The 27,652-nt window shown below is 41.3% G+C and overlaps 2 protein-coding genes across 8 annotated transcripts; one reads left to right on the forward strand and one right to left on the reverse strand.

Moving 5' to 3' along the window:
• Positions 1-13,342: 13,342 nt before the first annotated feature.
• Positions 13,343-18,219, reverse strand: LOC120785946 (protein FAM104A). 2 transcript variants are annotated; one of them, XM_040120976.1, is made up of 3 exons: positions 17,628-18,219; positions 16,941-17,058; positions 13,343-15,599 (listed from the first exon to the last, which is right to left on the reverse strand). In XM_040120976.1, the coding sequence occupies exons 1-3, from the start codon at positions 17,642-17,644 to the stop codon at positions 15,378-15,380; spliced, it is 357 nt and encodes a 118-aa protein (XP_039976910.1). In that variant the 5' UTR covers positions 17,645-18,219; the 3' UTR covers positions 13,343-15,377. The 2 variants fall into 2 exon arrangements, with proteins under 2 accessions (XP_039976910.1, XP_039976899.1); XM_040120965.1 differs by lacking the exon at positions 17,628-18,219 and adding an exon at positions 17,435-17,617.
• Positions 17,117-27,234, forward strand: hid1a (HID1 domain containing a). Of its 6 annotated transcripts, XM_040120945.1 has the most exons (19): positions 19,002-19,141; positions 19,859-20,008; positions 21,051-21,221; positions 21,667-21,783; positions 22,560-22,666; positions 22,809-22,925; positions 23,482-23,689; positions 23,786-23,842; positions 23,933-24,073; positions 24,174-24,264; positions 24,358-24,509; positions 24,622-24,700; positions 24,887-25,051; positions 25,161-25,388; positions 25,607-25,758; positions 25,829-25,915; positions 26,009-26,100; positions 26,201-26,359; positions 26,451-27,234. In XM_040120945.1, the coding sequence occupies exons 1-19, from the start codon at positions 19,076-19,078 to the stop codon at positions 26,512-26,514; spliced, it is 2,403 nt and encodes an 800-aa protein (XP_039976879.1). In that variant the 5' UTR covers positions 19,002-19,075; the 3' UTR covers positions 26,515-27,234. The 6 variants fall into 6 exon arrangements, with proteins under 6 accessions (XP_039976869.1, XP_039976879.1, XP_039976851.1 ...); XM_040120935.1 differs by lacking the exon at positions 19,002-19,141 and adding an exon at positions 17,117-17,215 and having other exon boundaries at positions 23,482-23,842; XM_040120917.1 differs by having other exon boundaries at positions 23,482-23,842.
• The last annotated feature ends 418 nt before the right edge of the window (positions 27,235-27,652 follow it).

A 27,652-nucleotide genomic window follows, 5' to 3' on the forward strand; every position in this document is an offset into this window, starting at 1 on the left:
ACATATTCACACTGAAATGCTGAATAGAAATAAGTTTCTGTATGTCTCTTCAAGAAATTAAAAATGAGTACCCAAAACTTCCACTTTGGGGAGTGTTGAACTTGCAGTTTTATGTCTTTTATTGAATATTCACATCTGTCCTGCTGTGTATAGCTGGTTTAATGAGAGCAGTTTGTCTTATTCGAAATAATTGATGTCAGACAAACTGTTCAACTCCATGGAGAATTATTTTGAAAAGGCTTGGAAAACAAATGGTCTCGAGAAAAACTTGTATTTAACATCAGTGGATGTTTTATTCATCACTTTTATGATGGAATAAAACTCTTTCCCTGTCTTAAATTAGATGTATAGATGATGAACATATTGTAATAAAGCACAGTGATTTTGCTCCTATACTGTGCATTAGGGGTCTAGAGAAGGAGTGGTTTCAGTCTCCTAAACAAAGGAGGCTTAAATCTCTTAAATATCTACCAGTGCCACTTTGCCCCGAGGGAGCACAGAAACAAGGCAGTGTTTCTTTGGTCTGATATTGGAAGCTAGAGTTCATGAGGGCAAAATGCAAGCGATGACTATGGAGGGTTTTTAAGCACTGGCTGTGTTCAAAAACATGCCCCTAAAGTCTTAACACACACCCTGACACAAACATTAAAATCATATGACATATGACAGAGAAAGTTACTGCAATTTATAAAGGTAATAACCATGTATGACCAAAGTTTGAGATGAATAACTCAGTCATGAGCCATTATAAGAACCTTTACAGCATTCAGGGACAATACATAAGTGTTGGACAGAAGCCTCTGAGCACAAGCCAATAGTTGTGGTGATCAAGATCGCTAATGTCTCTTGTGAAACACAGTGGGACTTCTATTCCCATCAACATCCAATAAAACTACAGTAACCCCTTTAATAGTTAATGGACAGTATTGTCCAGTAGTGAATGGACATGCTACGGGTAGCCCGACACAAAAACACAACAATGGATGATATACAGATTTCACAAGTTTTACTGTAATTCTTGTGGTTGGAGATGTGAGGACTAAACTAGTCGCAGATCGAAATGTGTAAACAGAGAGAAGTATAATGTTTTGGATTATCAAAACTGAAAAATTGGGACGCAGATGGATGAAATTATGTTCTACTGTCTGTTCCCTATATCTGGTAAAAGCTTTCACAGAAAAAAAAAAATTGAATTTGGGAGTTTCTTCATTTCCTCAGTGCCCCCCCCATCGAAAAAAAAAAAAGAAAAGAAAAAGAAACCACATATTTTGGAGGTTTATATTTGTGGAACCTGATCATTCGGTTCCTACTAACTCATGGAGGATGGACAACAGAGAGACGTGGCAGAGGAAAGAAAGTGAAAAATGAATCGGAAAGATGAGTGAGGGTGGGGCGTCTCTTCAACCATCACTGCTTCCTGTCCGGAAAAGTCCATTCATCATTTTCACGTCTTTGTGTCACTGCTTACTTTGGCAATAGCCGTAGAAGTGTAGCAATGATGACACAGAGGATTGATGAGGTGCAGGCTGGGATGGCTAGCAGGGGTTTGGGTTGGAGATGGTCAAACCAGATGTGGCGTGGGGCTTGGATGGACCATGAGGGGGACCTGATGAAGGTCATGATTATACCCACTGCCCCGATTAACCATATCCGTTTGCAGACACGCATGACTGTAGGCAACGCACAGAGACGGGACTGTGTATTCTGATGCATATTCACAACAGCTTTCCACACGCCACTATCCACCAGCATACAGGGACACTTAACTATTGACATGGAGACCAACCCTCCAGAATTCACGACACTGCAACTGTATCACAAACACAACATACTGTATTAATATAATAATGTAAAAATTTACAAAAATAAAGTGTACATTAATTTTCTTGAAAGGATTTTGATAAGAACAATACCTCTCTCATGGCTGTAAATATGAAACAAATATGGAGCTACAGCTAGCAGCCAGCTAGCTTAGCTTATCACAAAGACTGGAAACGGGAGGAAAGGGCAAGCCCGGCTCTGTCCAAAGGTAACAAAATCTGCCTACCAGCACCTCTAAAGCTCGCTACTTAACACGTTACATCTCATTTGTTTAAGCCGTACAAAACCAAAGTGTAAAAAGGAAGCTTTGTGATTTTATGGTTTCCAGTCTAAAGAAGCTAGCTAACCGGCTGCTGGCTTTAGCTTGATATTTACCGGACAGATATGAGAATGATTTAACTTTTGGCAAAAAGCGCAAATAAGGACATTTCCCACAATAATGAACTATTCCTTAAATGAAATTGAAAAAAATATTTCAACTTTCAAGTAACTATATAAGCATTTAAAACATTGCTGTTGTATGTGTCGCACAAGTCAGTCTTTGGTCAATGCTGTTAGTTTCAGCTTGAGTCCATTGCACCTTTGTTGATGCAGTTTGTTAGTGTCTGTTTATACAGCAACACAGTTTTTTATTTTATTTTTTTATATGCACTTGAAGTTTGGGTTCAGATCATTTGGCCTCTATTAAGCTATGTCAGTTCCCTCACATTGCTTTGAAAACTCAAAAGTGTTAATTGTCAAATTTGACTCACTGAAAAACGCTTCTAATTAGCCTTCAAAGAAATATTCCACACCTTCGTAGCAGCATGTGAAACGTTAATTAAGGCATTAATTAACCTAATTATTATATTAGTAGTTACAGTATTTTATCTATTCCCTGTGAAGTTTTAGTATGACTCGCGTGTGGTAGCAAGAATGGATTTATTTTTTATGCAACATAGGCCATAGATCTTTCCTAAATTTGAACGCTTATTTAATTTCTTCTCTCATGTACATGAATGCTGGTCCACATTGGCAGAAACAGTGTTACATGATGGGCATTGCTGGACTCCCCCTTGTGGTAAAATATTACATTGTAACAGAGCACAGTCTGCTAGACAAGGAATAGACCAAAATGTGAAGAGTTAACTGAACTCAGACTGAATTAAATTAGTGCCAAGAGTAATATCAAAAGGTGTCCTCTCTTCCTTCCCTCCTTCTCTTTTCACTCCGCTGTGTAGTGTATCCCCTGCTGGCACTGGGCGTACTCCAAATAGTGTGGTTCTCCCAACTCAGTAGCTGATCAGAACCAGGTGGTTAGGCCTCCATGTGCTTTCCATTTGTGCAGGATGTAAATGGATTCAATTAGATCCAAATGCACAACCTGTCAGCCAGGGGGAAGTGGCAGACTTTCAAAGGCCATTAGATTATGGACAGGATTTGGAATAAAAACTTCACTGGCCGGGATTGTGCCATTAAATTGGTTGATGTGAAACTATTGAAGTGATTTTAGCTTGCATGCTGACTGTGCGCTATTCATGTGGGAGCGAAATCTGTCATACCCCCCCACCCCCCCAAATTATTATTAGCAGCCCCCCCCCTACTATTTCCATTTTTATACTCTCTCTCCCATGCACACGCACACACATACAAATGCAAACATACAAATGGCATACATAAAGCTGTAGTATATCCTCAGACAAACTGCGAGTGGCCTCACAAACTTGCCTGCATTACAACCAGGAGCTCTTACAGCTTTAAAGTCAAATGGCTCCATCAGTCATGGCTGTTAAGAAGCCAAGCCATAAAAATTAAAGACTTCCAGCACACTGACCAACTGCAACACATCTGCTTTGTTTTGATTGGCTGGAATAATATGATGTCTTCTGTTAAAATTCCGTTTCACTCAATGGTCTGCGTAAACATGTAAAATATTGTAAAGGTAAGCCTGTCGAAGTAAAAAGCACTGCAAAGGAGTCATTAATAGATCTTTCGAGTGGTAACGCGTTCTCACACTTTTAAGGCAGCTTTGCACAGATGTATAATACCAGGCCTGGCAGATGTGTGAAACCCATTTCGCTCATCGTGAATTGGAGCGGGGGAGGGGCGGTTGTGTTGAAAACAAAGGACTTGTCACACAGATATAGGAGGTGGATAAAAGAGAAGGTTCAGTTGGCCTCCTATGATTTTAACGTAGAGAGCCTTTACTTTACAGGCCTGATATAGAAGTGAATCAATGGGACATTTCTAAGCCATTATTATCAATCACCATTGCTTAAGACACCCTAATGAGCTCATTAGATAAGATGAACAGCAGATTGATTGCAAAATGGGGCAAGTAAAAAGTAAGATGTAGAGAAGTAGAAGGTGATGGAGGAGAAAGGAAATAGGTCTCATGGATCTCCAGAAAGAAGAATGGGAGGGTGAAATTAAATGAGTAAGGGACAGGTCATGTGTCTTGGGCTGCATTTTTATTATTTCAAAGTTTTTCAAATAGAAATTCTTTGCATCTCTACAGTCTGTTTTGCCACCTGCACAGGCCATACTAAGATCACACAGAGATAAACTGTTTCTGTTATGCGGAAATGTCATCAAACTGGTTGACAAAATGACCACGTATCCTTGCAGCTATAGAAATTTTGGCTTGGCACGTGTGTGTGTCTCCCACACACACGGCTGCTGATCTTAGCTGTCTGTGGTCCACAGAAGAAAGCAGTTCCAGGCAATTCACTAGCTGCTTCAATAATATGTGAGACACGAGAAGGAGGAAACTAAGACAGAAAAGTAGAGAGACAGAGATAAAATAAAGAAGTAAAACAACAGAGGAAGGGATCCAAATAAAGTCAGTGAATTCGCAGAAGGAAGAACACAAAGAGGGAGGGGAAACGATGTGTATGAGAGTGTAAACGATGTGAGTTGGGCTGACATTTGTTAACCTCGGGCGAGCGCGATAGGCCATTCTGTCTGAAGCGAGGGAACTTAAGAGAACCCCGTGCTGGATTTTGGCTGCTGTGGTCCTACAGTGGATCAAAAAGTGAAAAAATGTAAGAGAAGGTCAGTATTGAAGCAGTAGCAGCAACCCTCTGTGTTTCCACCCAGGACGGAACAGATGTGCTCACAACTCCAGCTGTTGCCAGATGTGGATATAGGACCATCTGTGTGTGTATGTGTGAGTGTGTGTGTGTGCGTGTATGTGTGTGTGGGTTTTTTTGTAAAAAGCCAAAAAAAAGCAGGCACAGAAAGCTGCATCTTACACGGGTCAAATTGAATAACAACACTATTTTTGATGATATGAGTTCGACAACTACCTCTCCAATTATTCCCTGTCAGGATTATTATAGCTCCTGATAGCCTCAAGGTGCAAGTTGGCTGTTTTAATGTGAGGAAAAAGAGCTAGATGTTTAATTACTGGAACGTACTTTGGAGTGTGTACATAGACTTTCAGCATTTTGTCACATTTCTGCATTAAAAAGCAGATCATAAAATGTGGCTGCACAAACACACTTTGATCTCATGTGTGGTCAGTTACATCCTGATGACTGCCTCTATTCATCAGTCGATCCACACTGACACACACAGACAGCATTCATACAAGGTGAATTTAGAAAGCTGACAATATACCTTTCTATTTGAATGCAGTGGTACATACTGTATGCCATTCATATTCACTCTTCTTAAAGCTTATGTTTTCATTCATTTTTCCTGAAAATATCTAAGAACTAAAAAAATATGATGGTGACTGAAAAGCCAAAAGATCAAATGCATTAAAGGAGGAAAGTCATTTTGTTTGTGATCTTAGAATGTAAGACCCAATGAGACATATGAGTGCCATGAGACCCCAGAAGATGCCAGATTAAAAGGGCGATTTCCACCAATAAAGGTGGAGACAGCGGCTGCTCCACTGCTGTGCTCTGCTCCACCAAGCAAAGAGAATGGTCTGAATAGATTTCAGCAACCTTCATAAAGCCAAGACTAAAGCAACTACACAAAAGGGAATAGAAACCAAGCCAATCAATTAATGACCCCAACAATGCGGAGCACAGACAGGGAGAAATGCTTTCAGACCTGGTGTATGTCTGAAACTTGGTGGGTTCCAACATCCTGTGACATTGAACAAGAGAGTCAGGGTCTACTCTCTGCATGTTCACGGCTGCTTTCTTTGTGTGTGTGCATGCGTGTGTGTTCTAATGCATTTGTGCGTGTATGTGTGCGTTGAAAAGCTCACTATTGAATGACTACATTCAACAGAGCGCCGTGCTCTTTAAATGCCAATGAAAATAAAGAGAGGGAAATTGTAGGCACTCTGAAGCAACAGGGAAAAAACCAACAGAGCGAGACAGAGAAAGCAAAATCTTACAGTGCCAAGAGAGACTTCATAAGGTTTAGCAGCCCTCCACTCAAATATATGGGGGCCATAAATCCTCCACTTAATGTCCTTTGGGCTCCACTTTTTATGGGTAGTGACAATGACAGTGAGTGACTTCTTTTTAAAAAAAATGTTAATCTACACAACAAATTTTAACAAGGCTGCCTGGACAAACTCCAAGGTTTACTCTTTCAAAAACTCCTGTTCCAGTAATGAAAGTCGACATAACGCTCTGCTGCACTACACAACACGTTCTAAGGGATGTAAAATATTATGTTTCCACTGACGTTTGGAAGGAGTAAATCATTAAATAGAAAGCAGATAGCCCTAAATACATGATCCTTGAGTGTATCTTGTATTGAGTTGTATCAAGGCCACACTTGACGAAACAATTTTGTGTTAAGTTTCTCTTCTTGGCAACGTTTCTAGACTCTGATTTAGTCCTAAAAACGACATTTATTGTGACAGTTTCAGGAACAACATGACAAAAGTAGTTGAATTTAAGTATAAGCTGTGAAATATGCAACTCAGGCATCAAAAGTAATAGTGCTCTTTGTGAAGAATGGTCCCTTTCAGAATGGTAAATTATTAATGGAGAAAGCTGTAGAGAGTGTTTAAATGTAGTTGGTCAAACTACATCATGCAGTCTTAGATAGTCTCAAATCCAATGATGCATCCTATTAACATATTGTATAATATCTTTTAAAATGACTACATGGTTGCCCGTTAACTGGTTCTCTGAAAGCAAAAGTTAAATGTTTTGGGAAACATGCTAATTCACTTTTAATCAGAGAGTTAGATGAAAAGATTGATACCATTCTCAAAGCTGTCTGCTAAATATGAGGCAACAGTTAGCTGGTTAGCTTAGCTTAGCATAAAGACTGGAAACAGGGGGAAACAACTAGTCTGGCTGTGTTCAGTTGTAACAAAATCAACCTACCGCCACCTCTGAAGCTCACCAAATAATAACTTACATTATTTAATTTACATTTTACCCCCACCTGTTTTTATGATTTGTTAAATCAATAAATGGGGGGTCCTGGCACATAACCTGACGTTTTTACACCTTGGTTTCTGTACAGATTAAACAAACTAGATTTATCATGTTAACTTGCAGGTTAAGAGGGGGTGTAGGCAGATTTTGTTACTGTTGGACAGAGCCAGGCTGTTTCCCCATTTCCAGTCTTGATGCCAAGCTAAGCTACCCGGCTGTTAGCTGTAGCCTTATACATTATTTAACAGAAAGACATGAGAGTGATCTCCTTCTTCTCATCTAACCTTCCACCAGAAATCGAATAAGGATATTTCCCAAAATGTCAAACTATTACTTTAAAGCGGTATGCCAGCTATTTAGTATTTAGCACTTTAATAAAGCTGGGGGACTCAGAAGAGAGAGATTTGAAAAGGACTGGTCAAAACTGAAGCAGCAGAGGCCCAGATATCCTGACTAGTAGTCCCTAGTATGGGCTGGGCTCCAAAAACTACAATGTCCATAATACAACTCAATAGTGTCAATCATTAGACCACCTTCCGCCTCCTAAGTGCCCACTTCTTTTAAACTCCTCGCCTCCAGCTTGTAATGCAGGCTTACTGTTACAAATTTCAAGTCTCAAGCATGAGCCAAGATAACCCTGATGACATCATCAGAGCTATTTATTAAAACTTTGAAAAGATCCCTCCACAGCCACAGAAGATATCAGACTGGGTAGTACTCCTCATGACAACTAAACTGAACCTCATGTTAGTGCCACTTTTAAAGTCCAATATTTCCTTCTGAAATCTAGTCGAATAAAGCCTCAAAAAATGGAAATATTCAAGAAGAGTACCAGTAAAATTAAACACGAGCACTTAACAATGCAACTCAACATCAGCCTTTTTTATTTATTGTGCCTTTAGCAGCCAGACTAATACAACAGATCTTTAGAAGAGAAAGGACTCACTCTTAATTTTTTTTTATATTTTTCTCCTTTTCTGTTCGCAGTATTAAAGCACAGCCATCATGGCTTTGTAGATGAATGATGGATGGATGAAAAGGCTCGTCTTAGAGGTCATGGGAACTCATTTCTCTTCTGGTTTGATGATTTTACGTGTTTTCACACTCCCACATTGTAACTGGTCCAGTATAGACCAGTGTGTGGCATCAAGGTGTTTCAGCAATCATGTGCATGCCCAAACAATACTCTGTCCAAGGATTACTCACTGTTATCTTTGGATAGTCCGTTTGTTTTTTCTATTTTGTCCATATATTCAGGACTCCATATACCCGAGCTCTGTGATGTCAGCCTTTTCCCTACATGTTTCTGGTTGTTCACAGTTAGTCCTGTTGGCTCATCAAGTTGTCATGGCCTTCCAGCTTTTACAGCATTCCTTTCTTTATGTCCTGAGAGGTGTTTTTTTTTTTTTTTCCATCCCTGCACACTGACTGAGCTGTAAAATAAGCCCATGAATAGACCAAAAGCTTTGAGGTGCAGCACTCAAGGCCAGGTACGTTGTGTTGATATTGGAGGAGTCCTGCCTTCCCTCAGAGTTCGATGCCACTTTGGGCTTGGCCTTCCTTTTGGAGGCACAGTAGGAGGTCAGTCTTTGAAAGTCTGCTTTGGGTTTTCTATGTGTGAAAACAAAGGGACTTGCACTGCAAGAGAGATGCTAGTGTGGGAGAGAAAAAGAGAAAGAGACAGAGAAAGAGAAAGGAGAAGAAAGTTTGGTCACCACAGCCTTGGTTTCATGTGCAACAGAGGAGTGATCATCAATGGTGAGAGGAGGAGGAGGGGATGGTGACTGAGTGACTGGTAGCCCAACAGACATGATAGATGTCTTTAATAACCTCTGGCTGCTTTCTTAGTGTCCTCCAGGATTTGTTGTTATTAAGATCTAGGTCTTATTATGATGACCACCTCTTTCATCGTCTCCCACATCACGCTGGGCGTCAGTCCAGACAGTCAAAATAAACACAAAGTCAAAAGCCCCCCTGTACTTTTGCTGATGTGGCACTTGTTAATGGTGCCAGCATGTCTCAGTCCTGACCAAGGAATACGTGGCTTCACAACAGTCAGCAGTGAGGAGAAAACAAAACATTCTGTGTGGCGATCACCTGTTGAATCAGTTGGAATCTGCACCTTAGAGCTCTGTAGCCACTGATGTAACATCCCCCCATTGCAGGGCAGATTGCAAAAGCATGTTTAGGTAAATAGCGGATGATGGCTTCAATAAGCATTTCCATTACGAAAAGGAAGGGAGGAGGAGAAAGGGGAGCTCATTGGGAATACATGAAGGACCGTGGGACCCATAAGAACTCATGCTCATCACTGCTGAAAGACAAAATGAGAGAACATTTTATTGTGCCTCCATTTCTTTTGCAAATAACAATCACAAACACTCCCTTTTAGTGTGTCTAAGTAGCTTCAAGCTCTATCACAAGCATAGATTTGGTGAGGGCCCATGTTTTATTAATTTGCAGATGAGCTCAGCTATTGATGGCGCTGGCCGCCCATGGGTTCAATTAGGATAATACAGGGAGAGGGGCAGATTATGAGCCGCTATTTAAGTGAGGTTATATCTCTTCCTGACAGTTATAGTCCAAATACAAGAAATTGCACCTTGGTGGCTGTAAGCGGCGCCATATCAGTCCTCTGGTGATGAAACATGCCAGTGTGGCAGGTCAGCCGTGTGGAGACGACACCAGGCTGTGTGAGCCATGTAGCTGTCCTCTCTGAGCTAACAACACAGGCTCGAGTGCAGCCTATTCCCATTCAGTTAATAGGGGCCATTTAGAAAACAGCGGTCTATATGGTGGTGCGGTGAGTGCACGCTCTACCCAGCCAACCCTAAACAGTCCCACTTAGCACGACTCTCTCTAAACTATTGCACTTCTGCTCCCCGGCACTCTCTGGGTTGAAAGCCTGAACGCGTTGACAGGTGAACAGGGCAAAACAGCACCACGTAACATCGCGTTTTACAAATAGGGTGTGGGAATATTCTCACAAGCAACCATAAAAGGAGGAACGGTTGTGGTCTGAATGTGGGACAAGAAACTGCTTGCAGTCTTTCCCTCTGTCTTCTTGGGTGAACATTTATTGTGATTGATCGGGGCCTTGACTGTAACTTGCTGTCCAATGAAAACAGTCTACTGTACATTGTCTCTGGAGCACATTGTGTGAAATTGAATAGGGAGGCCATAAAGTGGAACCGGAGACACTGACCCAAGCATGCCGAGCCTGTCGGTTATCTTGCTTTTCTGCTCAGTCCGTTCAAAGCATTACAAACTGCAGACGGCTCTATAGAGAGAGGCTGAACTGTTTGCTTTCTTTTGCTTAGGGAAATGACGACTGTTTCTCAGCTGCATTGGGGCAGCATGTTTAGGCTACAGTCAGTGAGATAACCCAGTCCTCCTCTCCACACCCTGACAGCAACACTTGGGGAAAGAGTGAGCACTAACAGCAGTAGTGTAGGCTGGCCTAGAGAGGATAAGGAAGATCCTCCTTGGTTTTTGTTTTTAACTCAAGAGCAGGTTGTTTCAGTCTGAGTGTTGTTCCTTAATAGCCATACATTTTGTATTTTAACAACCTGTCTCCTCAACTTGAGTCACCTGGCTTCCTCTGCCACCTGGTGAATTGTCAAATGTACGAAGTAACACTGTGATTTCTTAGATGCATTGCACAATAAAATCCCAAATTTCTAGCAATAATTCTGCGTGAAATCCAGTTTAGTCTGTCATGGCCGTGAAATTAATGATAAAGGCCTGCTGTAGAATGAAAAAGGACTTGCATAAATGCAGTAAACATCCCAATATCTCCTGAATATCTATCCATCTCAATTCCTGACCTGTAAAGTACTTTATCATCCTGACCCACTAACCCTTCCCTCTCCTTGTTTGCCTGCCACAGCTTTCTCTGTTCCCTGCTCCAGCCAGGCCGGGGCAATAGGGCACCGCTAATGTGCTCGGTGGGTCATTAATTCTTGGGATGGCCATGGGGAGAGCAGAGCAGGCAAGCTTTGTTGTTTGATATTGGGTGAAATGGCGGTAGGGAGGCAAAGCAGATGTTTGTGTTGGCTGGCGAGGGAGAGCAGCATACTTGATGCCAACCCAATCACCATCTCATGCCAGGCAACAGCTGCCCAAACACAACGCAGCCAAAGTCTGGCAAATAGAGGCTAGGGTGACCAGATTAGCTTTAACTCACTTTCGCTTTCTTTTCTCATGTTCCTTTAGCTCTGACATTAATTATTTTTTTGAACACTTCAAAGCCAGTCACTTGAAGGACTGTCCTGTGTACAGTTTCTTTTTGTTTCCCAAATAATATCGGGCGTGAGAATATTCAAGGAAATTTTGTTCTACTTTGCAAGTTTGAGGCTGAAGGGGAACTGGACATTGATAAATATAAAACATACTGTAGCTTTTTCTGCTTGTCTGTACGGTTGGGTGTAGCTGATGTTCCCTGTGCTTTTGCCTTTGAGGAGAGATGAGAATCTTTGCATAGAGGACACAAAGAAAAGGAACCGTAGACTAACCCAGATTTTTTTTTTTTTTTTGCTGGCCCTGGTAAAAATATAACAATGTATGTGCATACATAGACCCCAGAACAAGGACAGATCATTTAACTCTCTCCTGCCTCTCCACTCAACTGATATGAACCATTCATCACCGCCCACCTTCATATCTGTGCAATGCACGGTAAGGACTGTGTGTGTGTGTGTGTGTGTGTGTGTGTGTATGTGTGTTTGTGTGTGAAAACAGATTCAAGATAAATATATTCTACACATTTATTAGATTCAGACTAAGAGGAAATACAGTTTGTGTCCGGCTAACACTCAGAGTGTGCTGCCCTCTACTGCTCTTTTCATGAACATCTGGGCTCAGAACATCTGCAAACAAAATACAGAGTAGGATGTATGCTTAGCAATACTGAGCTTGTATCAGTTCCGCGCAAATGAAAACTTTTTGGATGTTTTGAGCTTCTGCGCTTCCTGAATTTCATCTAGTTATTTTGTAAATGGTGTCAGTATATTTATACCTCAAAACAAACAAACAATAAAAAAAAACAGTTATTTTAAACAGCATGTGCAGAATAATTCAAATGTTTTGAAGACCCATGTTTACACTACTCCAAATGTCAAAGATATTTACTTTGCTACTGTATGTCTTATCCAGTATGTGGCTGACACTTCCTTGTTGTAAAGACCAGTTTCTGCTACAGTCTATACGTTACCAGATTATTATTACTCAACAGCAAATGTTTGAAAAAAAGCCTGATAGAAAACTATGGGGGCTTCCTTGAATTTGCATTTTAGGGTAAATTATTTAATATGCAATAATGTTGTTTTTTTTCAAACACAAATTTGGATTATCACTGAAAAAATATTTACCCACACTGCTGCTAATTGCATCCTCACCACTTTAATTACATAGCACTTGCCTGGCTCTAATGTGATGTTTTCTTCTAGATACAAAAGCCTGTTTAAAAGACGCATACCTAAGATGATGCTAAGATGAAATGTTCACTTAACTGCTCGCTAATTGCGCCTCTCTATATGTTGCTGTGCTGTATATTTGGTTTTTGTGTTTAAAGATAATGAGAAGGCATGCGCCTGAGAAGAGTGTCTGCATGTTGTCACGATGCAGAAAGACAGCTAATCCTGAATTATCATTGGCTCATTGGTCATCTATAACTTAGTCGAGGTGGAGCGGAGGAAGTAGTGAGGGCCCACGGTAGCTGGCAAGGTAACCGTGGTTACGTGTGGTGCATTAATGTATTTAATCTGTTACTGCGACTGTGACAAGACAAGGACATGTAGTGAGCTAATTAAAGAAACCTTTCACAGCTCCTCTCTTAGACACAGGTCATATCTCATTAATGATGGTCTCAGTGCATGCGGAGCCATTCATTAACGGCCATTTGGAGGAAAAAGGAGGACAGACAGAATTCCTGTATGCACATACAGTACATGGCAAGCAAAACTAACAGGAATTTCCTCAGTGAAGCACGAATAGACCCAAACCATCCCAGCATCACCATATTTGAGATCTATTATACAATTTCAAGAAATGCAAAGTGCTGCCTCAACATTTCACATTTCTAGAACTTATATCACAATGAAAAAGAATGAAAAACGTGTATGAAAAGAGTAAAGAATGCCTTTGTTCAAAAACAGTAATTTTTATTTTTGAAATGATGGGATATTTACAAGAAAAAAAAAGTCAATGGCATGTTAATGTCATGTACATTACTAAATACAAAAAAAAATACATTTAAAAAAAAAAAAAAACATCTTCAAAATGTTTTTACTTCTGACACACCAGTCTGAAAAAATAGAAATAAAAATAAACAGCCAAGCTTATTCCTGGGATAGAGGTTCAGCAGAGAAACCAATCCCACTTTTAGAAAAAGGAGAGATGCACAGCCTTACGGTCAGTGCTTGTACCTGGATGTTCAGTGCACATGGACATTCATACAGCAACCATGGAATGGTAGTGCACAGGCAGAGAGGCTTGTCTGCAATTTAAACAGCATCTTATTGGCTCCAGTAATATTGCAAACAAAGCCTGGGGAATGTCTTTTTGTTCCTAAAGGCTAACCCCCTCAGGACTAAAAGAACTACATTTCCCAACACAAAAAAAAAAAGAAAGTCTACAAAGTTTGGAGGGTTGTAGAGCTCATGGGTGTTACTACCGTTGTTCTCTTTGTGGTCACAAGAAAACTAAATTTGATCATGTTGTGATCACATTACCTTTTTCCCAAGATCACAAGAGAAAAAAAAAAAAATAGCTGCTCAATTTATCTCACCTAATATCATAAATCAAAATATTCTAAATTATTCTCATGACCTCAAAATAGTTATCTCCTGGTCGATTTTGAATTATATCAATCTGTATTCTCACAATTATTAGTAAAGATGCACAAGGTGGAGTATTCATCCATCTATTCATAATCCACAAACATTATGCAATCTCTATCTAATATTGCTTTGTGTCCAAGGTCATTATATTGTTAACTAATTGCTGACTAGAATAGGTGCACCATCACTCCCAGTGAGGGATTATAGTAACATTACATTAACTCTTCCTTTGGTTGAGGTTGCATCTTTTTAATAATAATAATGGTGTTAAAGTTTGATATGAAATATGAGGGACATTTGGCAATGCTGCAGATTACAGAGTATTATTCCCATGTCACAGGCTATAGCCTTATTATCTAATGATCATGAGAAGACCGGATGGGTAGATAATTATCTTTTATCCAATTGATGTGGAGAAAATAAACATAAAAATGGTGGCTAGAAAGCAACACCTGGGGACACCACTGCGAGGCCTGCACAATTTTTCAAGTATGTTTACAAAGTTTGAATGTGCACCTGTGAACGGATCTGCATCTCAATAAACATTTGAACTAATAATTAAATATGGATTTCGAGTAAACGCAGTATCTGATGGGAAATTGGCAAAAATATTCAAAACTCCCTTTCTGGCAGTGTTACGGCGTCCTTTTAAATTATGATCCGTGCTGTAACCAAACCACTTTTTCCACTGGCTGACTCTCCACTACATTTAACTGAAATCTAATGACAAGATTATTAAATACTTGATTAACTAACAAAATAAGGACAGAAAACACCTTCCTTGGCCAAGCTAACACCCATGACTTCCAAGCCTCCTGTGAAGTAGTCCCTGTCTGATTATGAAAAAAATGAGCAGTCCAAGACAAGTGCAAATCCTCCCTGAGACTGGTCCATGTACTTACACAGACATCAGATTCAGCATAAAACAACCAAGTACCCTACTAGGAGACTAAACGGGTCACACTGACCGGCCTAAAAATTGTGTTTGGTGCCATTTGTGCAGCTCCAGTAGCACTATTTTCATACAACATTTAAGACAAAACACAGGGATTCATCATTATCAATCAGTCACTATAAAGGCTCTTAGAGCAGCATGTAAACCAGACTGGTCAGAAATCAAGTGGATCACAAAAAAATGTTTAAGTGGATCTCACAGTTATTATTGCTAAAATGATTATCATTTTCATTTATTTGAATGATGAACACCCTCCAGATACCTGACCAGGAACTTGGTCTCCATCCAAAGATATGTAGAGCTGTGAGATATCACAGTAGCTGGAGATGGGTGGGGAAGAGCTGAGTGAAGTGATTCAGCATGTGGTGCTCCGACATCTTCAGGGACACGGTGGCTGGTGGCTGACAAACGGACATTAAGTCATCATGTGTCTCTGAGCTGGCCTCGGCTCTGCAGGCTCTGGAAGTGGGCCTCCTTCAGAATGCGGTTGATCTGCAGGTAGGACACCAGGTTTTTAGGGCCGGCCAGTTCTGAGGAGTCGCCAAAGCTGAGGGGACTGCAGGGGCCCACAACACACTGACTGCTACAGCTCCCAGCTGCATGTTCTGGACTGCTGATACTGCTACTGCTCTCACTGTTGGATGACTGAAATGCAGAAGTCAACATTAGCAGTGAGCTAGCAAACCTAGTCCGTTGTTTAAGACCAGAGAGATATGAATCTGTCAACATCCAGGACTTCTACAATGACATGGACTGACATGTTTTGAGGTAAGGTATGATGTTTGCCAAAACAACAAAATGAATTCATTACCCATGTGCCTCTAAAAAGACTTACATACATATGCTGGTGTGAAAGCTGTCAAACTATGATGCGGAACATGCACAGCCAATATAGCGAAAGCAGCATGTTAGCTGAGCAGCAGCAGCAGCTACAGTACTCCAATGTGTGCCTACACAAGATGTTTTCAGGCACAGGATTGGATGTAGGTCACCCAAGTTTTGCCTCAGAGCACACAGCACAAGCAATGTAGCTAACAAAAAGAAAAGACCTGAAGTGTATTTTTACACTTCAGGTCAATTTATGCGCATATAGCACACGTAAGATGCAAGCCATTACGTGGTCTACGTAGACCACTGGATTGATTAAAATAGACGCAAATCTGTTCTGTCAGACGTGCTTGAGACGGATGACTGAAAAACGTGGCTGTGTGGTTAGTTTGTGGTGTGAAAGCAGCAACACGTGTGATTTTAGAAGCAAAAAGTACCATTACAACCCTCTGTTGATCATGAGAACTCTCAAGAAAGTGTCTCCTGAGCAATCTATGTAACTTGGCAAAAATCATTTGATAACTGTGGTAAAACACACTCATCAGCGCAAGTGTTAGGATTTCCCATGATTTAAAAAGTCTTCCATTGATCAGTGAACGTGAGAAGGAGTTGAAACAGATGAAGTAAAATTAAGGTACAAAACACTGTTTTTCGCAATGTTTCTCCCCATTGTCACTATCTGTTGCAGTTGCAGTTTTTACTAATAATAACTACCCACTTCTTTATGAGCCCACTGTTACCAACAGCAAAAATAAACAAACACATAAGGCACAGTAAAGTACTGCATGACTTGTTTTCAGTTACCAAAATTAATTTCTGCATGTGGGTACATGCAGCGCAGATTATGCAGAACAATAGTTGCCAAAAATGTCCAATGAATGAGTTACCTGTCAGTGCAAAAAACTCACCTCTTAGAATGTTTTTAATAAATCTTTGTCAACACTAAACAGACTACAACTAACAAGGCATCAGTGTATCTTTTGTCTCTTTCTTTTTTTGCTTCGGACCAAGTGAACCCAATTACAGGTGTAAAAGCGACCTAACTTGTAACAAAAACTGCTGCTACTTAAAAGTCGATCTATGACAATTGTTTGTCCAGCTTCTGTTTTTCAGTTCCTTCACAATTAAGATTTTATAGCCACTGACACTCGTTTGTACCTCAGAGTCCCAGGCATCCCGGCCTGGCTCAGGAGAGAGAGGGTGCGCTCCGTTCTGCCTTTTGGCTTGGGGCACCAGGTGGCCACTCTCCTCATCACCACCACTGCGCTGTCGTTTCCTGTTTGGGCACAAGCACACAGACATTTAACACACACACGCACATTTATATGCCATCACTGTGCCGGTCACACATGACTGAATAGTCTCACTAATCTGTAAAATAAAAAAATAAAAAAATGGAGGCAGTATTTGACATCACAGTACATCTAAGGAAGGTTGGTAGACTTGTAAGCAAACACACGTATATTAATCCATCCACTCTTATCTGGTTCTGCCACAGTGTTAACATAACATTAAAGGTTAAAGCCATTACATAATGCTGTTGACTGACTGCATTGCAAGCTGCCTCTGTTGTATCCAAAAAAAGCTAGTTGTGTTGCCAACGGTAAAACAAAACAAAGAGAACGAGGAAAGTGAATTATACAATCGATAACCTCATATAATTATATCGTTGTTGTAACAAATCCTCGACCAACTGCTGCTCGCCTGAGTGAATAACGATCATCTGTTAGCATAGTGAACACTCTTTTAAATGGCTGCTCAGAGCGGCTAATAAAGGCCATAGCGTCGTTGTTTTCAGAAAACACTGGATCAGTTAGTATTACATTAACTATAGGCCTCACTCACCTGTTTTCAGTCAACATATGATGACACTAAATCAATCGCGACGCGTTTCCTTTTTGTATTTGGTCTGACCAGACTGAAGGACCCGGCTGGTTGATGTAATCGACTTGTTAACGTAGCTTGATTCCTGTCAGTCGATGGCCTATCACCTGAGTTAGGAAAACTAACCTTTCCCGGCTAGATAATTACGCTGAATAATGGCGTGATGCTATAAGTCATTTTGGCGAAACAAAATGATCAGATATGGCGAATAACTACACAGATACTAAAAAAACTACAAAAAGGTCGTACGTTATCGGGCTAGCTAGTTAACAAGTCGGTCTCAAACGCTTTATCATTGGTTACAAGCTAACGCTAACGTCACCGCTAGCTAACCTTCTTAGCTGATGATCTTAAATAGTTAGCTGAGTACAGCACATACTGCAGAAATCACATAGTTTCTTTCATTGAGCGCTAAAAATCTTTGTATAACGATACCCGAGTAAAATGAAAGCTCTTTTAGCTCAATTTAGCTAGCGATATTAGCACGAGATATAACCACAGCCAACCGCGGCAGTTGTGTTTACATGGCACTGCGGCTGCGCAGAAACCATTAATGGTGCTTTCAGTGGACGTCAGACAAATAATACGTATGTCATGTTAGTTGGTTAGTTAGTCGAGTATCTTGTTGCTCCAGAGATGTAAAGTGTAGTGAGTGCGAGTGTCATAATGACAACGATGGTAACTACAGTGATGTACCCTATTAGGTAGGTTACACGTTTGCTATAAGGGTTAGTTTACGAGCGGCACTTGAAGGCAACATTAAAGGACTGGCGCAGGTTCTGCAGTACAATACAAGAAAGCTGCTTATTAATTTGGTGATTTCATTAATTTCATTGACGTTTAATGAGTTAATGAATTTGTGTCCTGCTATAAAAATGTAATTAGCTTTAATCAGATAACCCAATTGACCCATTTTGGCCTACCGTCTCACACAATACGATTTTCCCCGAAAGATGTCGCTGTTTACAATTGAACTGTGTTTATTCGACACAATGTAGCTGGATTTAATAATTGCTTTATGGGGTTGAAAATACCGAATTGTTTCTGCAATAAAAGCAGATCTACAGTGTAACAGTGAGCAGCGGCCCATCTACCCATAAAAAACCATTCTGGTTATTTTATACTAAGATATGGAGCAATTTCCAGCCTAAGGACATTAGAGAAAAAAATATTGTTTTCTATATATCAGTTAAAATGCTGGAAACAAAACACCCAATCGAACTGAAGGTTTGACATCTTCACAACCCGGAAGTTGCACCCTGTAGTGCAGCCCTTCCAGCCAGCCAATAGCGTTATTAAAAAAAAAAAAAAAAACGCCTCCGCCAATGACTCGAGCGAAGGACGGAGGTGAGATTATCAGGGATCCTCAGCAGCGGCCGTCCTGTTAGTATAAAGGGAAAATAATCGCAATGGGCAGCACCGACTCAAAACTGAACTTCAGGAAAGCGGTGATTCAGCTGACAACCAAAACACAGGTATATGCGCTTCGATACACCTGAATAAAGGATCATTGATAGACAGAGCTGACGAGCGCACCGGAGAGCATCACCGAGGAGACGAGATAACGCTTTTCATGTTGCAGCAGCTAAAAAAAAAAAAAAAATGTTGCATGTCTCATGTTGCGTGCAGCCTGTTAGATTCACATTTATTTATTTGAAATAATCGAAATCTTTATGAAGTCAATGTAAAAGACCGCATGCACCGAACTCCAGATAGATTGCATTTGCCATTAACTGCTGTTTCACATGACCGGTCCCTTAAATGCGATGCGGACTACCTGAAACGTTGATTCAGCCCCCTGTGGGCTACGCGTTCAGCTTTGACGATAAGATCGGTGATGGCGTAGCCGGACTCAAAGCTGGTGACGTAGGTCTGGAAATGACCACGTTCGCAGACGAGGCAGGTGGACCGTGCTGAGATCAGTGCGCCGGATAGTGCTGCCCCCACTGCTGCGAGAACAGAGGTTGTGTTTACATTGCCATTAGGGAAGGCCCTGGGTGAGCCGTATAACACAAGACTAAAAAAAAACAAAACATGTATGAATTATGATTAAAAGGGGGAAAATTACATTTGAATGCACTGCAATGAGACGCAAGATCAGTCAGGGCCATTGCAGTTGGAATCTCGCTGGCATGAAGTGCCCCCTTTGGCTCAGTTATGAGGGAGGTGAAATGCAAACATATTTCCTACAGCCAGTGGAAGCCACAGACGATGCCTTCTGGGACCAGTTCTGGGCAGACACCGCCACCACCGTCCAGGATGTTTTTGCTCTGGTGCCAGCTGCGGAGATAAGGGCTGTTCGAGAGGAGTCCCCTTCAAATCTAGCAACCCTCTGCTATAAGGTAGTAATCACAGAAATCATCGCTGACGTCTACCCAATATCATTTTTCTTGTGTGTGTTGTAAGAGATTAGATTGCACGGACGAATGCGTACATTAAATTGACCTCATGGAATAACATTATCTTGAAACAATGCAGGATTTTGTTTGTTAGAGCCGAGCCACTGGCGTCTGTCAGCAAAGCACTGCCTCATGCTCTCAGATGTGGGAATGAGTGAGTCAACTCCCCTTCCTTTCCCCTTGCTTCCTGTCTCTTGCTCCCAGCGTCCATTTGAAGCTGCCTATCAGAAACAAAACAGACATACTGGGTACTTACAGCCTAATTAAATAAAGCGGGGGAGAGCAGAGCCCTTGAAGCTGAGCCGATTCAAATGGGTTTGTTAACAATTTCAGACACGGGCTGCAGCATGCTGTTGATTAAATGTAGATAATGAAAAATTTTCCACAGCAAATCTCTGTTAAAGGCCCGGCACAACAGCATGTCCCCATCTCATAGGCCAAACATTGTCATTGTCGAATGGAACAAAGTGTAGATATGCAATGTACTTCTCAGTGTAGATGATATCAAGTATACACAGACTTTAATGAATGATTTACGAGGTGTTGCCGTTTGTCAGTAAAACTGTAGCTACTATCTTCGCTGTTTACAAAATCAAGACACTTTAGCATTGTTGACAGTTGCCTGTGTTCAGACGTTGCATCTTTGTTCTCCATAACAACAATCATTAGTGTCCAGTTGACAGCATAGGAAATGGGAAATATTATATTATAAGAATATGCTCACTGTAAAGGTTTTTTTTCACTGCCCATACAACCAGCTTTATTTGGATTTAATAAGAAGTTGGTGTTGTGTAAAACAGTAAACATTTAAAAAACAGTATTACCATAATTTTTAATGGAAAAACCTGCCAGAAACTGGGGTGTTTTGAGTTCTTTATCTTTCTGACGTAAAGCAATCTAACAGTGAGTCCAACTCATTAGAGGTTCCCACGCCATACGTACTCACTCTCCTGTTCCTCCTTGGCCATGTTCGCTGACTATTCAGGCCGTGGAGAAGCTGGTGCAGGGTGCAGAGTCTGGCTGCCCCACAGAAAGGGAGAAGCAGGTGATCCTGAACTGCACCCGCATCCTGACCCGCATCCTCCCCTACATCTTTGAGGACCAGGACTGGAGGGGATTCTTCTGGTCAACGGTGCCTGGTGCCGGGCGGGCTGGGGTGAGTGTGCGCAGCAGAAGGAAGCTTATTCTAACACTAATTAAAAAGATATATAAGCATAAGCATCAAAACAGGCTTTTTTTTATCACTATCAACACTGATTATAGGGCGGCAACGTTGTTCTTACTTTGAACATAAGATACTTTTGTTTAATACTAAAAATACAATGTTCTCATCAGGCTTCTCAGACGCTTAACCACTCCAGTGATAAACTATAATGAATGCATCAGGGTTGTGAGCTCATTCTTTTCACGAGTAGATATCTTTCACTCAGCTGATAATTTGAGTTGGTTTCCATTCCAGCTGTACTGAGCCATTTCTTCCAAGCCATTAACACTTCATAATGTTACCATTTACGTCTTTTTTTTTTTTTCAATGAATGGTAGAGACTAATGTTCAACATCTGGATTTAGTCTCATAAATACTGTATATCCTTCCTTTCCAGACAGATGAGCTGGACGATGATGACGGAGCTCGACCACTGGCCGAGTTGCTGCTCCTGGCCATCGCTGACCTGCTCTTTTGCCCTGACTTCACTGTGCACAGCCACAAGAGAGGCCCTGTGAGTATGCGGTGTCCTAAAACACTGTGCAATCCATTGCCATCACATTGTTATCTCATTACCATCCAAAAAGAAAAAAAAAAAGAAAAAGATTATGACACAGGAATGCAATCATTTCACATTTTCTTGTCCTGACTCTAATTTGATTGTTTTAGAGGTCAGACATAGTTTTTTGATCGCTCTTCCCACTTCCTCGTCTAAAGTTGCCCAGCTAACCTGTCACTCAGGTTTCTCTGAGGAGAGGAAGAAGAAAGAGATCATGGTAGATGACACACTGTCAGTGTCACAAGGCAGAATTCCTCGTCCCTCACGAGTTAGGAGTTGCATGTCAGACTGCAACTTTGCAGATCACAATGAGCGCGCTTCAGGGGTTTCAATTTCCCTAGTAAAATGTAGCATACTGTACTACGCTCGTAATTTCCCCATCATTTTGTCTTTTGTGCCCTAAACCGCATAATGGAACATGGGCTCAGATACAGCTCTTCAGGGAACTTCGTATAAAAGTTACTGTCCCCTTAAGAAAAAGTGACAGAATTGGCTGTTTGCTCCTTAAAACAAACTTTTTTCACTGATTGTGCCAAAGTAGAAAGAAGTCTAAATATAAGTGTGTGGAATGGAGGATTAAACAGCCTAATATTTCCATTAGGTTTACGGAGTTGTTGGAGAATGTATAGACAATGATTTGCAATGTTATTTAACACATATACCGAGAATTTCGAATCTTATACTTTGAATAAAATAATTACATTTGAATGTTTTTTTGTCGCCCCATCAAGGACTCGGTAGAGAACATGCAGTCTATAGACAGCTGTGAATACATCTGGGAGGCAGGGGTGGGCTTTGCACAGTCCCCCCCTCTCAACTACATCCATGACCTGAATAGGTGAGTCAGCCAGCTTTGTCCAGCTGTGCCTGGCAACATACAGTATGTATCACAAACGGTCTCTAATCGCTCACCTACACGTTGGATTGACCAGCGTTTTGTTTCTGTCCACCTCTGTGTCTTTGTCTCTGATCCTCTTCAGGACAGAGTTGCTGAGATTGTTACTAACCTGCTTCTCTGAGGCCATGTACCTGCCTCCTTCATCGGACAACAATGTCCTCAACCCTTGGGTGACTTTCTTCTGCTCCGCAGAAAACAGGTAAAGTACGAAACCACACATTTGGACAACATACGTGAGGACGTTCATCCATGAATTGTCAAGTAATTTTTTTTTGTATCAAACTTTTTAAATGGCACAAGAAATAAAACCCTGATCAGGTGAGTTTACATTAATGTGAAAAAAATAGACTACCTGTAAGCAGAATTTAACTGACAAAAAAAAAGAAGATCTGGTCCAAAGTCCACTTACTAGGTCTTTTCAGGGCACATCTCATGGTCTTCATCAAAAGTGAAATTTGCTCAGTGATCATGAAGATGGCTTGTGGCTCAGTTGTCAGTGAGATGTGGATGAAATTTCAGAAATAAAAGCTTGTGAGTGGACCATAAGTTAACTTTTTTTTTTTCTTTTCTTGTCAAAGTGCTACTTCGATAGTCGGTTAGCTACATAATATCTTTGTTGACTAAACTAGGTCAGTTCATCACAAATGACTTTATATTGTGATTTTCATTAAGAAAAATTTCTGCATGTAATAACAGCTAGAGACTCACAGACGCACGTGATTTGCTAACATGGTCTTCGTGTCTTTGTCCCCCAGACATGCTCTGCCTCTGTTCACCTCCCTGCTGAATGTGGTGTGCGCCTATGATCCAGTGGGCTACGGCATCCCGTACAACCACCTGCTCTTCTCGGACTACCGGGAGCAGCTGGTGGAGCAGGCTGTACAGATCCTTATTGTGACGCTGGAGCACGACGGAGGGGTTCCCCACCGCCCTGCCTCCCCATCCAGCATGGAGGAGCAAGAGGTACGACACCAAGAACACAGGAAAACAAAAATCAATCCGATGACTATATGGCATGCGTTTGATGTCAGTCAAATAAATCTCTGTATCTTTGTGCAGTCTACAGGACCTGAAAACCTGTTTGTGAATTATTTGTCGAGGATTCACAGAGAGGAGGTACTCATATCATCATTTCTGTAAACTACAACAAAGATTTTCCCTGTAAAGGTCGCTTTTCCAGAGCTTCTTGTGTTCTCCCATTGGCAGGACTTTGACTTTGTATTGAAGGGCCTGGCTCGTCTGCTGACCAACCCTTTGACTCAGACTTACCTGCCTAACTCCACAAAGAAGATCCAGTTCCACCAAGAGCTGTTGGTTCTCTTCTGGAAGCTATGTGACTTCAATAAGGTTGGAAAGAAATATAATGAAGAGTTTCTTTGGTCAGATGAGGCATTAAAAGTCTGCCCTTTCTATATTCAACACAGTCCCCTATGTGTTTCCATGGCAGAAGTTCCTGTTTTTTGTCCTGAAGAGCAGTGATGTGCTGGATGTTCTGGTTCCGATACTCTACTACCTGAATGATGCCAGGGCTGACCAGTGTAAGTCGGATTCCAGGTTTGTCAGTTTCCTTGCAACTAACAAGCCTCTGCCTCAGATGTGCATTGATTCTGATGTGTTTTCCTCGGGTGCAGCCCGCGTCGGACTCATGCACATTGGCGTGTTCATTCTGCTGCTGTTGAGCGGGGAGAGAAACTTTGGTGTGCGCTTGAATAAGCCCTACTCCATCCATGTGCCTATGGACATACCAGTGTTCACAGGGACTCACGCTGACCTGCTTATAGTGGTGAGACATCATCGAAATTGGTGATGTTCTTCATTGCATGCTAATTTAAAAAAAAAAAAAAAAAAAAACCAAACAGCCCATAGTCACAGTTGTCACTCTGTTTGTTTTTTAGGTGTTTCACAAGATTATCACCACAGGCCACCAGCGTCTCCAGCCTCTGTTTGACTGCCTACTCACCATTGTTGTAAATGGTGAATTGGTTTGGCGCCATCTGTTGGGCAATGCACAGTCTTGATTTGCAACATCAACTATTATGAATTTTTGACGTTTTAGTTTTTACTTTTTATGTTTTAATCAGATTTTTTTTTAAATGACTTATTGTTTTTGTTTTTTTAAAACATGTTTATTATATTAAATTTCTTCTGCTTGTTCCGCAGTGTCTCCCTACTTGAAGAGCCTGTCCATGGTGGCAGCCAATAAACTGCTCCACCTGCTGGAGGCCTTCTCCACCAGCTGGTTCCTGTTCTCTGCAGCCCAGAACCATCACCTTGTATTCTTCCTTCTTGAGGCTTTTAACAATATTATCCAGTACCAGTTTGATGGTGAGAGAAAGCCGACTGTTGCAAACATCTGAGTACTAGAAAGGGCTTTGTTTTGCAGCTTTTGCAGACCCCTCTGCTGGTATAAATCTGTCCATTCGTTCACCCCCAGGAAACTGCAACCTGGTGTATGCCATCATCCGCAAACGTAACGTGTTCCACCAGCTGGCCAACCTGCCCTCTGATCCCGCTTCCATTCAAAAGGCTTTGCAGAGGAAGAGGAAGTCGCCAGATGTTATTTCCCGCACAAGCTCCCAGGAGACTGTGTCTATGGAGGGCTCTCACCCTGCTGTGCCAGCAGAGCCTGGTACACTGAAGGCCAGTCTAGTCGCTATGCCAGGTACTGACTCTGTATAATATTTGGACGTTACTATTTGAGCGTTGAACTGGCTCATTGGTCAACTAACTGTACCTTTCACATTTTTTAAAATAATTTCTGGCTCTTGACTTTGGGGTAGATGTCTGTTTTGTACACAACCTAACTTGTTAGCATGGAATATCACAAGACTTATCCCGTAAGTAGTCACTGGTTTTTCTGGGATTCCCGGTTTCCCGCAGGCATTGATAAACTCACCGAGAAGTCACAGGTGTCAGAGGATGGCACCATGGTGTCCGTCCCAAAGATGGATTCCCCACACACTGTCCACCCGGACCAAAGTGCAGTCGCCGGGACCAGTGATACAGAGTCAAACTCAGGCAGAGATAATGAAGTAAGTGTGTGTGTGTGTGTTTGTTTAAAAGCATATGCATGTTGGTAAATCTATTTTTTCACATTATCAGGATGTTTTCTACACTGAAGCAGAAATGGAGAGAAGACGTTTGTCAAGTGCGTCTTCAACATCGTTTTGGGCTCCCACACAGGAATGGGTCAGTAACATCTTTTGCTCTCATCCCTGCCTTTATTTTTTTGATAAATGTTGGATATTTGGCAGACTCAGTAATTGTAATATTTTGCCCCAGGTGCTCTCCTGGAAGAGTAAGCTACCTTTGCAGACTATCATGCGTCTTCTACAAGTGTTAGTTCCCCAGGTGGAGAAGATCTGCATCGATAAGTATGTGAACACTTTGATTTCTTTTTGGTCAGAATGTAAAAGACATATATTGGCTCAGATTCTTTTGAAATATTACCAGTGGGTTTTTTTTTCTCTGCAGGGGTTTGACAGATGAATCAGAGATCCTGAAGTTTCTCCAGCATGGCACATTAGTGGGCCTGCTCCCAGTCCCTCACCCCATCCTCATCAGAAAGTATCAGGCCAATGCAGGCACTGCCATGTGGTTTCGCACTTACATGTGGGGCGTCGTCTATTTGCGGTGAGTCAGACGTACTAGCTGAGCATTATGCATATAGTCGTCTTTCCACACAGACAAACTAAAATCTTGTTTTTTGGTTTGTCTGTCCTAGCAATGTGGATCCTCCTATTTGGTATGACACTGATGTCCGCCTTTTTGAGATTCAGCGGATGTAGACAGAAGGCTTTTCGACTAAAAACCTTGGGACTGTTCATCGCCAGGGTTCCTCTTCCCTTCAGTATCTGCTGGTTTCCCCGTTAAACCTCACTTTATTTAACTTGCCACCGTAATTATCGTCTTCATAATGCTTGTCCCTTACACCACTGACTTAGGAAGAAGAGTCGTTCAGATGAGTTAGGAGATAACGCTCAGATTAAGAGGACAGATGATCAAATTAACATTATTGCCCATAAACAACTGTGTTTGTACGTATCTTCAGACCTCAAGACCACAGAATGTCTGTCAAAGCACTGGGATGACTGGAACATTTGCCAAAAGCTGAGGCTGTTTTCTTGACAGCATAGAAGTGAGAGAGGAAATCTTTAACTTTTCAGTCAGACTTAAAATAGAAGATATGGTGCTTTCCAACAGAGGCTTGTAACATATCTTGGATGGCACAATATTGGTGTTTCACGTTGTCTCATCTGCTATGCTTTAAAATGAACTTGCACTCTGAGTTGTCAGTTATTATGGTTGTAGTGTATGTGATAATGTAACCCGGATCTAATGGATTTTGGAGAGCTTAATACAGATTGTATGTTTTTATGTAAATGACCAGGTTTAAGTTTAGATCTGGCTGGCTATGCTTATATCGCTTGATGTCTAAAATTGTATTTTCCTGAAAATATATATTGATAACCCTCTGTGAATTCTGTATTAGTCACTTTACTAAATTGTGTGCTATAAATGGAGAATCTCATTAACTGCTATGAAACTTTCAAGCAATATAAATGCTTCGGAGTCACCTATCACTCTTTCTGGGCTGGGAGGACGCTCACCAACACTGTTTAATCCACACAAATCATCCATATTAACTGCACAGCTATTGTAAGTTCTTACTCTGTCAATCCCCTGTATGCAGCTTAGCCACAACATGCTGTATAAAATGAAAGCTGAACTATTCCACACTCACCACTATAGTGCCCCCCCTCCAGCATCAATCAGCTAAAGTTTTGACTCTTAAAAGGGCACATTTACACTGACAAAAGCCAGCGGACACTTTTCCCTGCAATTTCTCTGCAGCAATATACAGCCTAAATGGCTAACTAAATACGTACGCCGTTAAACCTTTGACAAGGGGTCACATTCAGATAT

The sequence above is a fragment of the Xiphias gladius genome, chromosome 3 (assembly GCF_016859285.1).
Source record: "Xiphias gladius isolate SHS-SW01 ecotype Sanya breed wild chromosome 3, ASM1685928v1, whole genome shotgun sequence".
In the NCBI taxonomy this organism is placed as follows: Eukaryota; Metazoa; Chordata; class Actinopteri; order Istiophoriformes; family Xiphiidae; genus Xiphias; species Xiphias gladius.